This window comes from Pseudorasbora parva, chromosome 10 (assembly GCF_024679245.1).
Source record: "Pseudorasbora parva isolate DD20220531a chromosome 10, ASM2467924v1, whole genome shotgun sequence".
In the NCBI taxonomy this organism is placed as follows: domain Eukaryota; kingdom Metazoa; phylum Chordata; class Actinopteri; order Cypriniformes; family Gobionidae; genus Pseudorasbora; species Pseudorasbora parva.
In genome coordinates this window covers 1,272,917-1,287,916 of record NC_090181.1, presented here as the reverse complement: position 1 = coordinate 1,287,916, position 15,000 = coordinate 1,272,917, and the positions used below count along the sequence as shown (strand labels likewise).

General features: G+C 38.7%; 1 protein-coding gene across 5 annotated transcripts in view; it reads left to right on the top strand.

The window, feature by feature from the left end:
• Positions 1-15,000, top strand: part of LOC137090868 (ryanodine receptor 3) — a 294,990-nt gene that overhangs the window by 91,511 nt on the left and 188,479 nt on the right. For all 5 annotated transcript variants that reach the window (XM_067454843.1, XM_067454842.1, XM_067454840.1 and 2 more), the window contains exons 10-14: positions 1,313-1,387; positions 3,685-3,841; positions 6,036-6,200; positions 7,545-7,666; positions 14,060-14,240. In XM_067454843.1, coding sequence (XP_067310944.1) covers positions 1,313-1,387; positions 3,685-3,841; positions 6,036-6,200; positions 7,545-7,666; positions 14,060-14,240 — 700 coding nt within the window. The remainder of the gene's footprint in view (positions 1-1,312; positions 1,388-3,684; positions 3,842-6,035; positions 6,201-7,544; positions 7,667-14,059; positions 14,241-15,000) is intronic.

Here is a 15,000-nt window from a genome sequence, read left to right as displayed (position 1 = left end):
GCTTTAGGATTTAACCTGCGGCCGAAATCAAATCGCAAATGCTTTTATTTTGAATTAGTACTATTATTTTGAAAGTATGTTCTATATAGTATGAATGCAACTACATTCGCCATGCTGTCATTATCAATCAATCAATCAATCAATCAATCAATCAATCAATCAATAAACCAATCAATCAATCAACTTTCTTTATACAGCGCTTTTATAATGCCGATTGTGTCAGAGCAGCTTCACAGTGTCAAACAGGACAATACTGCAGCAGAATTAGATTTGGCTGTACAGTCGTTCTGGAGTAAACAGTGATGTTATCAGCTTATTTTAATTTATCAGAGAGAGACAATGTTGGCAGATCAGTATTATAGTTTATAGAATTTATTAAGACCTCATTAATTAATTTTATTTGTATATTTAGTTGAATAACTTTGATCATAATGTTAGTGTCCCCAACTGAGCAAGGCAAGCCAAAGGCGACCAAAGGAACCGAAACTCCATCAGGGCATGATGGAGAAAAATAAACCTTGGGAGAAGTGAGACTCCTAAATTATCATGTAATTGCTTCATAATCCTCTCCTGTGACCTCAATATGATACTGTGTCCATTGTATGTGTACTTTAGAATTTCAGAAGTATTGGGCCACTCCTCCAAATCACTGAGTTCAGGTGTTCAATCCCTTCACGGCCACAGGTGTATAACTCCAGCTCTCGGCCTGCTTTGGGATGAATTAGAGCGGAGACTGAGAACCAGGCCTTCTCGTCCAACATCAGTGCCTGACCTCACAAATGTGCATGTAAATGCAGGCGTCACAAAACTTTTGGCAATCGTATGTCCTGCATACCAGAGGCACATAGAAAACGGATGATTTACATTAGAATAATATTTCATAATTTTGACTGTAGTTTTGATTTTAAAAAATGCAGCCTTGGTGAGCATAAGAGACTCAAAAGCATAAAGAAATTAATAAACAGGAATTCATTGCAGGTTAGAGCTGCAATATTTCAAAAATCATTGCTCTTGATACTGTAATAGTGTTAATGCTGATTAAATGAGTACATAAAAACACTTTTTTGAGAAAACAAGCTAAGAACCGTTTATTTATTGCTTCTTACAATAGAAATCAAGACTTCATTGGTTATTTACAGAAAACGAGAAAACTGCAATAAACTGATGCACACGATTGCCCCAATCAACACTTTTATTCATATTCACATTTTTATTGATCATTTTTGGGGTCATTTTTGTTCATTTTGCAGGTATTTTTGCCCTCATTCCTTTCCTAGCCTGATGTAAATGTGTCTTCACTGGTGTTTTTCAGATTGGTGAACTATGAGACGGGTAAAGCTGGAGCAAAGGCCCGATCTCTCTGGAGGCTGGAGCCGTTACGGATCAGGTGTGTGTGTGTGTGTGTGTGTGTGTGTATGTGTGTGTACTTGTTTAAATTACATTGTGTGGACCAAATGTCCCCATAATGTAATATAAACCTGAGAACACAAGCCAGCGGTCCCCACAATGTAAATGGTTTCATTAGCATACTAAATAGTTTTTTTGAAAATGTAAAAATTAGAGTTGGGCATAGATATTTTTTTTAAATCTAGATTAAAATGGCTCATCTGAATTCTGCCGAAGGCTTTCAGAATGTGTGTGCTACCCTCTCACATACATTACGTTAGGGGTGTAAGTTAACGGTACAGATTGCTCATGGTTCGGTTTATATCACGGTTGTAGGTTTACAGTTTCGGTACAGTTCTGTTTTTATATGTTCAGGGAAAAAAGGACTACTGTCAAATAAAAATAAAGAAAATATGAACAAATAACTTAAATAAAAGCAGCACACAAATAAATACAATTGAGCAAAGATACTAATAAAATAAACTATGCTTTTCAGGTTTTTTAGGTAGGCCTAACATTCGGTTTTAGGTAGATAAATTGAATAAAGTAATCAAATGTAAAATAATTGCATATTTTACTGTTTAAATGAAAGATTAATCCTTTTTAAACTTACACGAGCTATTCAATCAAGAGCAGTGAGTGATCTTTTGTTTGACAGACAGCAGTAAAGGCTACTGCCCCTTTAAGACCCAATGTAGGGATGTGTGTCGTTTTTCTCGACTCTATACTGTTCACTTAAAGCAGATACAGACTATGTCTGTTTGGATACTCATCAATATGGACACGTTGACATACTTTTTGTGTGAGTTTGTTCAAGTGCAAGACTTGAAAGATGATTCAATATTTGCACGCTGTGAGAATTTTGCGTTCTTTGAGACGAGTGCACAGATACAGATCTTCTCTCAGCGTGCGCAAGTTCTCATTCGCTTCTTCTGGCTCTACACGCGGGTGAGGATGTTGAAATGACTGGTCAAATTCAGACATACGGCAGCACTCACATGCATTGAACAATTTACAAAGAGAGGCCGTTTTGCCCACGTTTTTCTTTTATTAATCGCTGTTGTAATGTATCACTGGGAAGCCAGCACGTGTATCCATCGACAGATACAAACATAAAGCATTATTTTCAAGTTACAACCTATATTAAAGATGCATCATCAGATGTGAGATGAACCGCGGTGCAAGTGCACCTTTTACACGGCACCCCAGCTCACGTCAGACGGCTCTGCTGGTATAGACCCAGCTCCCAACCCAACTTTTAAAATAGATTAACCACATAATTTTTTTTACTGCCCGATAAGAGTCTCACGTTAATGCAGCACGGTAACACAGATAATGGCCCACCACTAGTAAAAATTTAGTATGTTTCCTGTGATGGGTAGGTTTAGGGGCAGGGGCAGTGTGGGGAGATAGAATGTACTGTTTGTACAATGCAAAATCAATTAAACCTATGGAAAGTCCCCACAATTCACAAAAACCTACTGTGTGTGTGTCTGTGTGTGTTTATGTATGAGAGAGCGAGAGTGTTTGTATAAGTGTGTGTGTGTGTGAGAGAGAGAGTGTTTGTCTAAGTGTGTGAGAGTGAGAGTTTGTATGTGTATGTGTGCGTGTGTGTGTGTGTGTATGATAGGGTGTTTGCATGAGTGTGTGTCTGTGGGTGTGTGTGTGTGTATGAGAGAGAGCAAGAGTATTTGTCTGATTGTGTGTGTGTGTGTGTGTGTGTGTGTGTGTGTGTGTGTGTGTGTGTATGAGAGAGAGCGAGAGTGTTTGTCTGATTGTGTGTGTGTGTGTGTGTGTGTGTGTGTGATATGTAGGTGCAGGGGCAGTGTAGGGGGATAGAATGTACAGTTTGCACAGTGTAAAATCTATTACGCCTATGGAAAGTCCCCATAATTCTCAAAAACACAACGTGTTTGTGTGTGTGTATGTCTTCAAACCCATTGAGATCGTCTCAGTTAAAAGCCCTTTTGTTACCATGTCCACTTATTATAAGTGTTTATGGGCTTGTGAAGTTATTCAAGTTTAGTTTGTGGAGTTATTAAAGTGGGCAGGTTGTGATATTTTGGTCTTGTTTTCAATATAAAGCATTTATATTTATGTTGGTTTATTATGGGTTTGTTCTTGTTTGCTGTGAGTCAAGGCTCAAACAGCTTTAACTGCTCATAAAAACAGACACTACCTGCATTTTTCAAGAGTTAATGAAGCTCTCGAATGCAGTCGTCACACGTAAATGACTGACCTGTGTGTGAAACACTAAAATGCTGACTGTACAAACCCGTGATCTCCGTGTGTGTTCAGCTGGTGCGGCAGCCACATCCGATGGGGTCAGCCGTTCCGCCTGCGTCACCTGACCACCGGTCACTATCTGGCGCTGACCGATGACCGAGGCCTGGTTCTGCAGGACAGGGAAAGGTCAGACACCAATGCCACGGCCTTCTGCTTCAGAGCCTCCAAGGTAATCACACAAACAAAACATACACTCTGCATTCACTCAAACACACACATTCATATGAGCGGCTCCATAAAGAGAGTCGGACAGAGTCCCAAAGCCGAACTCGGGAAAAGCTCCAAGCCGACGGTGCAGCGAGACGGACTCAAAACGACCCGTCAGGCTTTTGTCAGGGAGAGGGCGAAACTGGACGTCAAAACTCGAACCTGAGAACCGGACCCAGGGAATGGCGTGCCGGAAAGCTTGTAAAAAGAGGTGCGCTGCGGGTGGGGCCAGAGGCTTCCAGGAACGACCTGCCGAGAAATGGACCATTAGGCTGATAGACACCAGCATTTAAACACTGTGTGTATCTGTGCAAGCGCTCAGTGAAAAGCGTCATTGATGTATTTTTACAACATGTTTGTGAAGCGCTGATCGTAGTAGCCAATCACAGACATATTTGATGAGCGTGTGAGCACAATGGCCAGTCAGAGGTGTTTATGATTCAGCTCAACAGTGCTCACATTTTTAACATTTCAGTACCGATTTGGTATCGCGGTCTGTATTTTTGACAACACTAGATTCGAGACGGACTCAAAATGGGCCGTCCGGGTTTTGTCGAGGAGAGGGGCATGACAAACCCGACGTTGAAAACACGGACGAACAAGGGTGAGGCTCTGCTGACAAACAAATAAATAAATAAGTAAATAAAATAAAGTAAATCAAACTGAAAAATTAAGAAGTAACTAATCAATTAAAAGCTCTGCTAAAAAGGTGGGGTTTAAGACCACACTTAAAAGCATTTACAGTCTGTCAGGGAGAGCATTCCACAGACTGGGGGCTAAAGAGCAGAAGGCCCCATCTCTGATCACACAAAAGCAGCAAAAGAGAGTCTTTCAACATTAGAAATCTTCTCATTCATCACATTATTAATCACATTATTAATCAGTCGTCTTTCAGAGAGGCCTTTAATATCAGACAGTTATTATGGTTATATCTGTAAGTGAGACAGATAATGATTCCAGCTCTCAAAGGGTCAATACTCAGAGCTTTATTACAGAAGAACCATCTCTTTTATTGTGTGTCGTTTGTCATCCACTTATGCTGTGATTTTATTCCTGACGCTCCGGCAGGGAAACGATCCTTAATTACGACTCATCAGCGCTGCCTCTGGATGTGCGGTAATGTTAGTTCAGAGATTAGTTTGATCTGCCATCATGTGTTCAGGTCAAACTCAAACAATCCCATGATTGATGAGCTGAAAACACTCATGATTTCTGCTGAAATGTGCTCAGATGTCCAGTCCGCTCATTTAAGGCAAGCCGAGTTTATTTGTATAGCAGATTTTATACCCAATGGCAATTTAAAGTGCTTTACATAGAAATTCATTAAAATAGTGATAGCATGCGAAATAAGATTACCATGTGTAAGAATTAAAGATTAAAAACAAGGATAGTTAAAACAGTTTTAAATACACAATAATGGTCTAAAATAAAAATAAACCATCCTTCATTTCACAGTCTACATACATGTCCCATCTTAATTAGATCAGCTCTCATTCATTTCTTTCTCAAACCTGTTCATAAAATCTATTTCAGTCACTATTCCCTGATTTTTTTTCCCTCAAGAACCTTCTTGGTTAAACCCATTTTAACTCATCATACCTTTCCACAGATTTCCACCTACTCAAACCTTTTTTGTCAAACTTGCTATCAAACCCAGTTTTCACTCATCATATTTAACTCAACACAGAAAAAAAATGTTTTTCTTACTTAGTATTATTGCCTTGTTTCTAGTCCAAACATCGAAATATTCTTATAACAACAGGTATTTAATAGACAAGCAAAAGTAATTGTCTTGTTTTGGGGAAAAATAACTTAAAATTAAGAGAGTTTTTGTTTTAAATAAGATAAATAATCTGCCAATGGGGTGAGAAAAATAATCTTAATTCAAACAGAAAACAAGATTATTTTTCTCACCCCATTGGCAGATTATTTATCTTATTTTAAGCATAAACTCTCTTAATTTTAAGTTATTTTTTCCCAAAACAAGACAATGATTTTTACTAGTCTAGAAAATGTTTCTTAATGTAAGAATGTTTAGATATTTTTACTAGAAACAAGATAGAAATACAAAGTAAGCAAAGCATTTTTTGCAGTTAAATGAACATAAGTGTGTGTTCATGTGTATATCCAGTGTGTGTGTGTGTGTGTCTGCGCAGGATAAGCTGGAGTGCAGTCCGAAGCGGGACATTGAGGGCATGGGCGTGGCGGAGATCAAATATGGAGACTCTCTGTGTTTCGTGATGCATGTGGCGACTGGACTGTGGCTGTCCTATCAGGCGCCTGATGTAAAGTCGGCTCGACTCGGGCCGCTCAAGAGACGGGTGAGATTATTCTAGTCCAGATTTAATGATGCATGACCCATAACAGAATAGCCCGTCCATCACGTCACACACACAAACCAGCAGAGATTACCTAAAAATGACACCCAAAGTTGATAAAAATACACAAAAATTGAATACATGGTTTAAAAAAATTTGTCCGTGTGAGTTTTTAATATCTGTAAATAATACACAAAAGCAAAAAGTGCGTTTTTGCCCAATATCGGCACATTTCTACATTTTATGGAAATATTGATTTTATACAACAGTTCAATAAGTTAATATTAGATTACTTAAATTTTACATTTTGTAACGGGCCTCTGAATAAGCAAAGGCGTCTGTTGTTTTAGTAACATTGAGATGCTATTATATTTTTATTAATATTTTCTAGTTTTATTTTAATCCTTAAATTGTATTTATTTTGTTGACTTTTTTAATCCAAAAGCTGACTTCAGTTTTAGTTATTTTAATATATCATGCTAAACTAAATTAATAAAGAAGTAAAATATGATATTTTTAAATATTTTATTTTTTTAAATGTTGTATGTTGTTTGTTAACTTATTATTTGTAGCTTTTTTTTTAAAGATGTGTGTATATAAAAGTGTGAATATTAAAATAATTTTTAGCTAACATTTTATTTCAGGAATTACATTTTTCACTTTTCAATATGTCTATTTTTTATTTTATTTATTTTAGTATATCAAGTTAAACTGAATAAAAATGTGAAAATAATTTTATTTAATATTTTCTTATCTTTTTTGATCATTTTTTATATTTTCTTTTCTTTTAACATTTATTTTATTTGAGTTAACTAAGTTAAACTAAATGAAAATAGAAATGTTGGCATCTAGCTAAAATAATAAATAATTCTTGTTTATTTTAACGGAAATGTTTTTTTTACGGTTTTAGTTAAAAATATATATAAATATGCATAGTTTTTACTTATTTTATTGTAGTTTTAGTACATCAAGTTAAATGAGGAAAATGAGAAATATTGCCTTGGAAACAACCTGAAAATAAATAGTTTAAAAAAATATTTTTTAATATTTAAGTTAACATTATTTTATTTTTATGTGTCTATATAGTTTTAGCTGAAGTAATTTTTTAAATACTTATTTTCTTTTTCTTTTTAAGATATATTTTATTTGAATGATTATTATTTTTATTATTATTTTATCACTTTTTCTTATTCGGCCTCGAATGCTGAATTAAAATGTAAAGGTTGACTTCAGTCAGACAGCGCCAACAACACTCTAGTTCTTCTGTTATTATGATCATGTAGTGTAAGAGCTCATATTAACTGAGTGGAATATTGAATGATTATTTTCCGCTTCTCTGTGGTTCAGGCCTGTCTTCACTCAGAAGGCCACATGGACGACGGTCTGACGCTTCAGCGCTGTCAGCACGAGGAGTCGAGAGCGGCCCGAATCATCCGCAACACCACGCGCCTCTTCAGCTGCTTCATCAGGTATTAGACACACACACACACACACACACATACACACACACACACACACACACACACACACACACACACACACACACACACACACACACACACACACACACACACACACACAGCCCCTAAACCTACCCATCACAGGAAACATTCTGCATTTTTGCTTTCTCAACAAAAAAAACTCCTGTGTGATATATAAGCCTTTTGTAAAGTGGGGACATGGGTAATGTCCTCATATTTCACCCTCTCCTGTAATACCTGTTTCATACCCATGGCATTATGTGTCCTCGTATGTCACAAAAACAAGCCTACACACACACACAACCTTTGACACCTCACGAAAGGAAGCGTCTCGCTCGACTTACTGCCAGATGGTGTACACCACACACACACACACACACACACACACACACACACACACACACACACACACACACACACTCTATTTTCAGCACACATGCATCTTGACTGTGAGCTCCCGATGGCACCTTCGCCCAGGCCGTTTGCAGAAAATATGTTTCATAATGTTACATAAGCGAGAGTGTTTTGGCTCAGAATGGGATTAGTGGGAAGCTTGTTACTGTCACAGACACATTTCACGACCTCATGCGGTGTGGGTTTGAGATAGTCTGCAATCTTACTGGGGATTTTCTTCTTATGTGAATGGATGTTTTATGGTCTTGTTGTTTTTGCAGGTTTTCCTGCTTGTTCTAAAAACCGCACACAACATATTACAGTATAAACACCACACATTACAGTATAAACACCACACACCACACATTACAGTATAAACACCACACACACACACCACACATTACAGTATAAACACCACACACCACACATTACAGTATAAACACCACACACACACCACACATTACAGTATAAACACCACACACCACACATTACAGTATAAACACCACACACCACACATTACAGTATAAACACCACACACACACGCCACACATTACAGTATAAACACCACACACCACACATTACAGTATAAACACCACACACCACACATTACAGTATAAACACCAAACACCACACATTACAGTATAAACACCACACACCACACATTACAGTATAAACACCACACACACACACCACACATTACAGTATAAACACCACACACCACACATTACAGTATAAACACCACACACACACACCACACATTACAGTATAAACACCACACACCACACATTACAGTATAAACACCACACACACACACCACACATTACAGTATAAACACCACACATTACAGTATAAACACCACACACCACACATTACAGTATAAACACCACACACCACACATTACAGTATAAACACCACACCACACATTACAGTATGAACACCACACACCACACATTACAGTATGAACACCACACACCACACATTACAGTATAAACACCACACACACCACACATTACAGTATAAACACCACACACACACACCACACATTACAGTATAAACACCACACACACACCACACATTACAGTATAAACACCACACACACACCACACATTACAGTATAAACACCACACATTACAGTATAAACACCACACACCACACATTACAGTATAAACACCACACACACACACACACACACACCACACATTACAGTATGAACACCACACACCACACATTACATTATAAACACCACACCACACATTACAGTATGAACACCACACACCACACATTACATTATAAACACCACACACCACACATTACATTATAAACACCACACCACACATTACAGTATAAACACCACACCACACATTACAGTATAAACACCACACCACACATTACAGTATAAACACCACACACCACACATTACAGAATAAACACCACACACACACACACACACACACACACACCACACACATTACAGTATGAACACCACACACCACACATTACATTATAAACACCACACCACACATTACAGTATGAACACCACACACCACACATTACATTATAAACACCACACCACACATTACAGTATGAACACCACACACCACACATTACAGTATAAACACCACACACCACACATTACAGTATAAACACCACACCACACATTACAGTATAAACACCACACACCACACATTACAGTATGAACACCACACACCACACATTACAGTATGAACACCACACACCACACATTACATTATAAACACCACACCACACATTACAGTATGAACACCACACCACACATTACAGTATGAACACCACACACCACACATTACAGTATAAACACCACACCACACATTACAGTATGAACACCACACACCACACATTACATTATAAACACCACACACGACACATTACAGTATGAACACCACACACCACACATTACATTATAAACACCACACCACACCACACATTACAGTATGAACACCACACACCACACATTACAGTATAAACACCACACACCACACATTACATTATAAACACCACACCACACATTACAGTATGAACACCACACACCACACATTACAGTATAAACACCACACCACACATTACAGTATAAACACCACACCACACATTACAGTATAAACACCACACATTACATTATGAACACCACACACCACACATTACAGTATGAACACCACACACCACACATTACAGTATAAACACCACACCACACATTACAGTATGAACACCACACACCACACATTACAGTATGAACACCACACACCACACATTACATTATAAACACCACACACGACACATTACAGTATGAACACCACACACCACACATTACATTATAAACACCACACCACACATTACAGTATGAACACCACACACCACACATTACATTATAAACACCACACACCACACATTACAGTATAAACACCACACAACACACATTACATTATAAACACCACACACCACACATTACAGTATAAACACCACACACCACACATTACAGAATAAACACCACACACACACACACCACACACATTACAGTATGAACACCACACACCACACATTACATTATAAACACCACACCACACATTACAGTATGAACACCACACACCACACATTACAGTATAAACACCACACACCACACATTACAGTATAAACACCACACAACACACATTACATTATAAACACCACACATTACAGTATAAACACCACACACCACACATTACAGAATAAACACCACACACACACACACACACCACACACATTACAGTATGAACACCACACACCACACATTACATTATAAACACCACACCACACATTACAGTATGAACACCACACACCACACATTACAGTATAAAAACCACACCACACATCACAGTATAAACACCACACATTACAGTATGAACACCACACACCACACATTACAGTATAAACACCACACCACACATTACAGTATGAACACCACACACCACACATTACAGTATGAACACCACACACCACACATTACAGTATAAACACCACACCACACATTACAGTATGAACACCACACACCACACATTACAGTATGAACACCACACACCACACATTACCGTATAAACACCACACACCACACATTACAGTATGAACACCACACACCACACATTACAGTATAAACACCACACCACACATTACAGTATGAACACCACACACCACACATTACAGTATAAACACCACACCACACATTACAGTATAAACACCACACACCACACATTACAGTATAAACACTACACACCACACATTACAGTATAAACACTACACACCACACATTACAGTATAAACACCACACACCACACATTACAGTATAAACACCACACACACCACACATTACAGTATGAACACCACACATTACAGTATGAACACCGCACACCACACATTACAGTATAAACACCGCACACAACACATTACAGTATAAACACCACACCACACATTACAGTATAAACAACACACACCACACATTACAGTATAAACACCACACCACACATTACAGTATAAACACCACACACCACACATTACAGTGTAAACACCACACCACACATTGCAGTATAAACACCACACCACACATTGCAGTATAAAGACCACACACCACACATTACAGTATAAACACCACACACCACACATTACAGTATGAACACCACACATTACACATTACAGTATAAACAACACACACCACACATTACAGTATAAACACCACACCACACATTACAGTATAAACACCACACACCACACATTACAGTATAAACACCACACCACACATTGCAGTATAAACACCACACACCACACATTACAGTATAAACACCACACACCACACATTGCAGTATAAACACCACACCACACATTGCAGTATAAACACCACACACCACACATTACAGTATAAACACCACACACCACACATTACAGTATGAACACCACACACTACAGTATGAACACCGCACACCACACATTACAGTATAAACACCACACACCACACATTACAGTATAAACAACACACACCACACATTACAGTATAAACACCACACCACACATTACAGTATAAACACCACACACCACACATTACAGTATAAACACCACACCACACATTGCAGTATAAACACCACACCACACATTGCAGTATAAACACCACACACCACACATTACAGTATAAACACCACACACCACACATTACAGTATGAACACCGCACACCACACATTACAGTATAAACACCGCACACAACACATTACAGTATAAACACCACAAACCACACATTGCAGTATAAACACCACACCACACATTGCAGTATAAACACCACACACCACACATTACAGTATAAACACCACACACCACACATTACAGTATGAACACCACACATTACAGTATGAACACCACACATTACAGTATGAACACCACACATTACAGTATGAACACCACACATTGCAGTATAAACACCACACACCACACATTACAGTATAAACACCACACACCACACATTACAGTATGAACACCGCACACCACACATTACAGTATAAACACCGCACACAACACATTACAGTATAAACACCACAAACCACACATTGCAGTATAAACACCACACCACACATTGCAGTATAAACACCACACACCACACATTGCAGTATAAACACCACACACCACACATTACAGTATAAACACCACACACCACACATTACAGTATGAACACCACACATTACAGTATGAACACCACACATTACAGTATGAACACCACACATTACAGTATGAACACCGCACACCACACATTACAGTGTAAACAGCGCACACAACACATTAAAGTATAAACACCACACACCACACATTACAGTATAAACACCACACACCACACATTACAGTATAAACACCACACACCACACATTACAGTATAAACATCACACACCACACATTACAGTATGAAGACCACACACCACACATTACAGTATGAACAACACACACCAAACATTACAGTATGAACACCACACACCAAACATTACAGTATGAACACCGCACACCACACATTACAGTATAAACACCACACACACCACAGATTACAGTATAAACACCACACACCACACATTACAGTATAAACACCACACCACACATTACAGTATGAACACCACACACCACACATTACAGTATAAACACCACACACCACACGTTACAGTATAAACACCACACCACACGTTACAGTATAAACACCACACACCACACATTACAGTATAAACACCACACACCACACATTACAGTATAAACACCGCACACCACACATTACAGTATAAACACCACACACCACACATTACAGTATAAACACCGCACACCACACATTACAGTATGAACACCGCACACGACACATTACAGTATGAACACCACACACCACACATTACAGTATAAACACCACACACCACACATTACAGTATAAACACCACACCACACATTACAGTATAAACACCACACACCACACATTACAGTATGAACACCACACACGACACATTACAGTATGAACACCACACACCACACATTACAGTATGAACACCACACACGACACATTACAGTATGAACACCACACACCACACATTACAGTATGAACACCACACACGACACATTACAGTATGAACACCACACACCACACATTACAGTATGAACACCACACACGACACATTACAGTATGAACACCACACACCACACATTACAGTATGAACACCACACACCACACATTACAGTATAAACACCACACACCACACATTACAGTATGAAAACCGCACACAACACATTACAGTATAAACACCACACACCAAACATGCATGATGGAGAAAAATAAGCCTCTGGAGAAACCAGACTCAGTTCTCCTCTGGCCTATTAACACACAGTGGAGAATTATTATTCTGCCAACCTGATAAGGTATGTTGTGTTCATGCACTGTATTGGACAGTCTGACGTGTCTGGTGTTGTTTCGACAGAGAGCTGGATGGTTTGAGTGCCAAGAATCGTGTGTGTGTGTTCTTGCCCATCGAGGAGGTCCTCCAGACGCTCAACGATCTGATCGTGTACTTCAGACTGCCTGATGCCGAGCTGGAGCACGAGAAGAAACAGATCAAACTGCGGTCCCTGAAGAACCGGCAGAACCTCTTCAAACAGGAGGTGAGCTGAACACACACAAACACACGGTTCAGCCAATCTGAGGAGTCACACACTCTATTAATCATCTCACACTCAGCTTAATTGATTTCTTTTGCTTTAATCTCATATAACTGTATCAAAATCACATCAGGAGGTGAGCCGAACACACACACACACACACACACACACACACACACACACACACACACACACACACACACACACACACACACACACACACACACACACACACACACACACACACACACACACACATGTCTGGTCCCCTATCTTTGTGGGGACTCTCCATAGACGTAATGGTTTTTATACTGTACAAATCGTATTTTCTGTCCCCCTACACACACACACACACACACACACACACACACACACACACACACACACACACACACACACACACACGCAAACAGCCCCTAAACCTACCCATCACAGGAAACATTCTGCATTTTTACTTTCTCAAAAAAACTCATCCTGTATGATTTATAAACCGCTGGCTGGTTCCCACAATGTATCTAAAAGAATGTCTTATTTTCTGAGAAATGGATCCAAATAAGTTTATGCTTAATAATTCAATATAAATATCTGCCAATGAGCTCAGAACACTAGCTTTCAAAAGGACAAGCAAGGATATTTTTGGATTTAATTTAAGCACAAAATGACTTTATTTTGTTACATTTGAAAAGAAGTCATCGTGCTTCTCAGGTAAATATCTTTTAGACTGTTTTGAATTTGTATCTGTTTTCCAGTAAAAATATCTAAT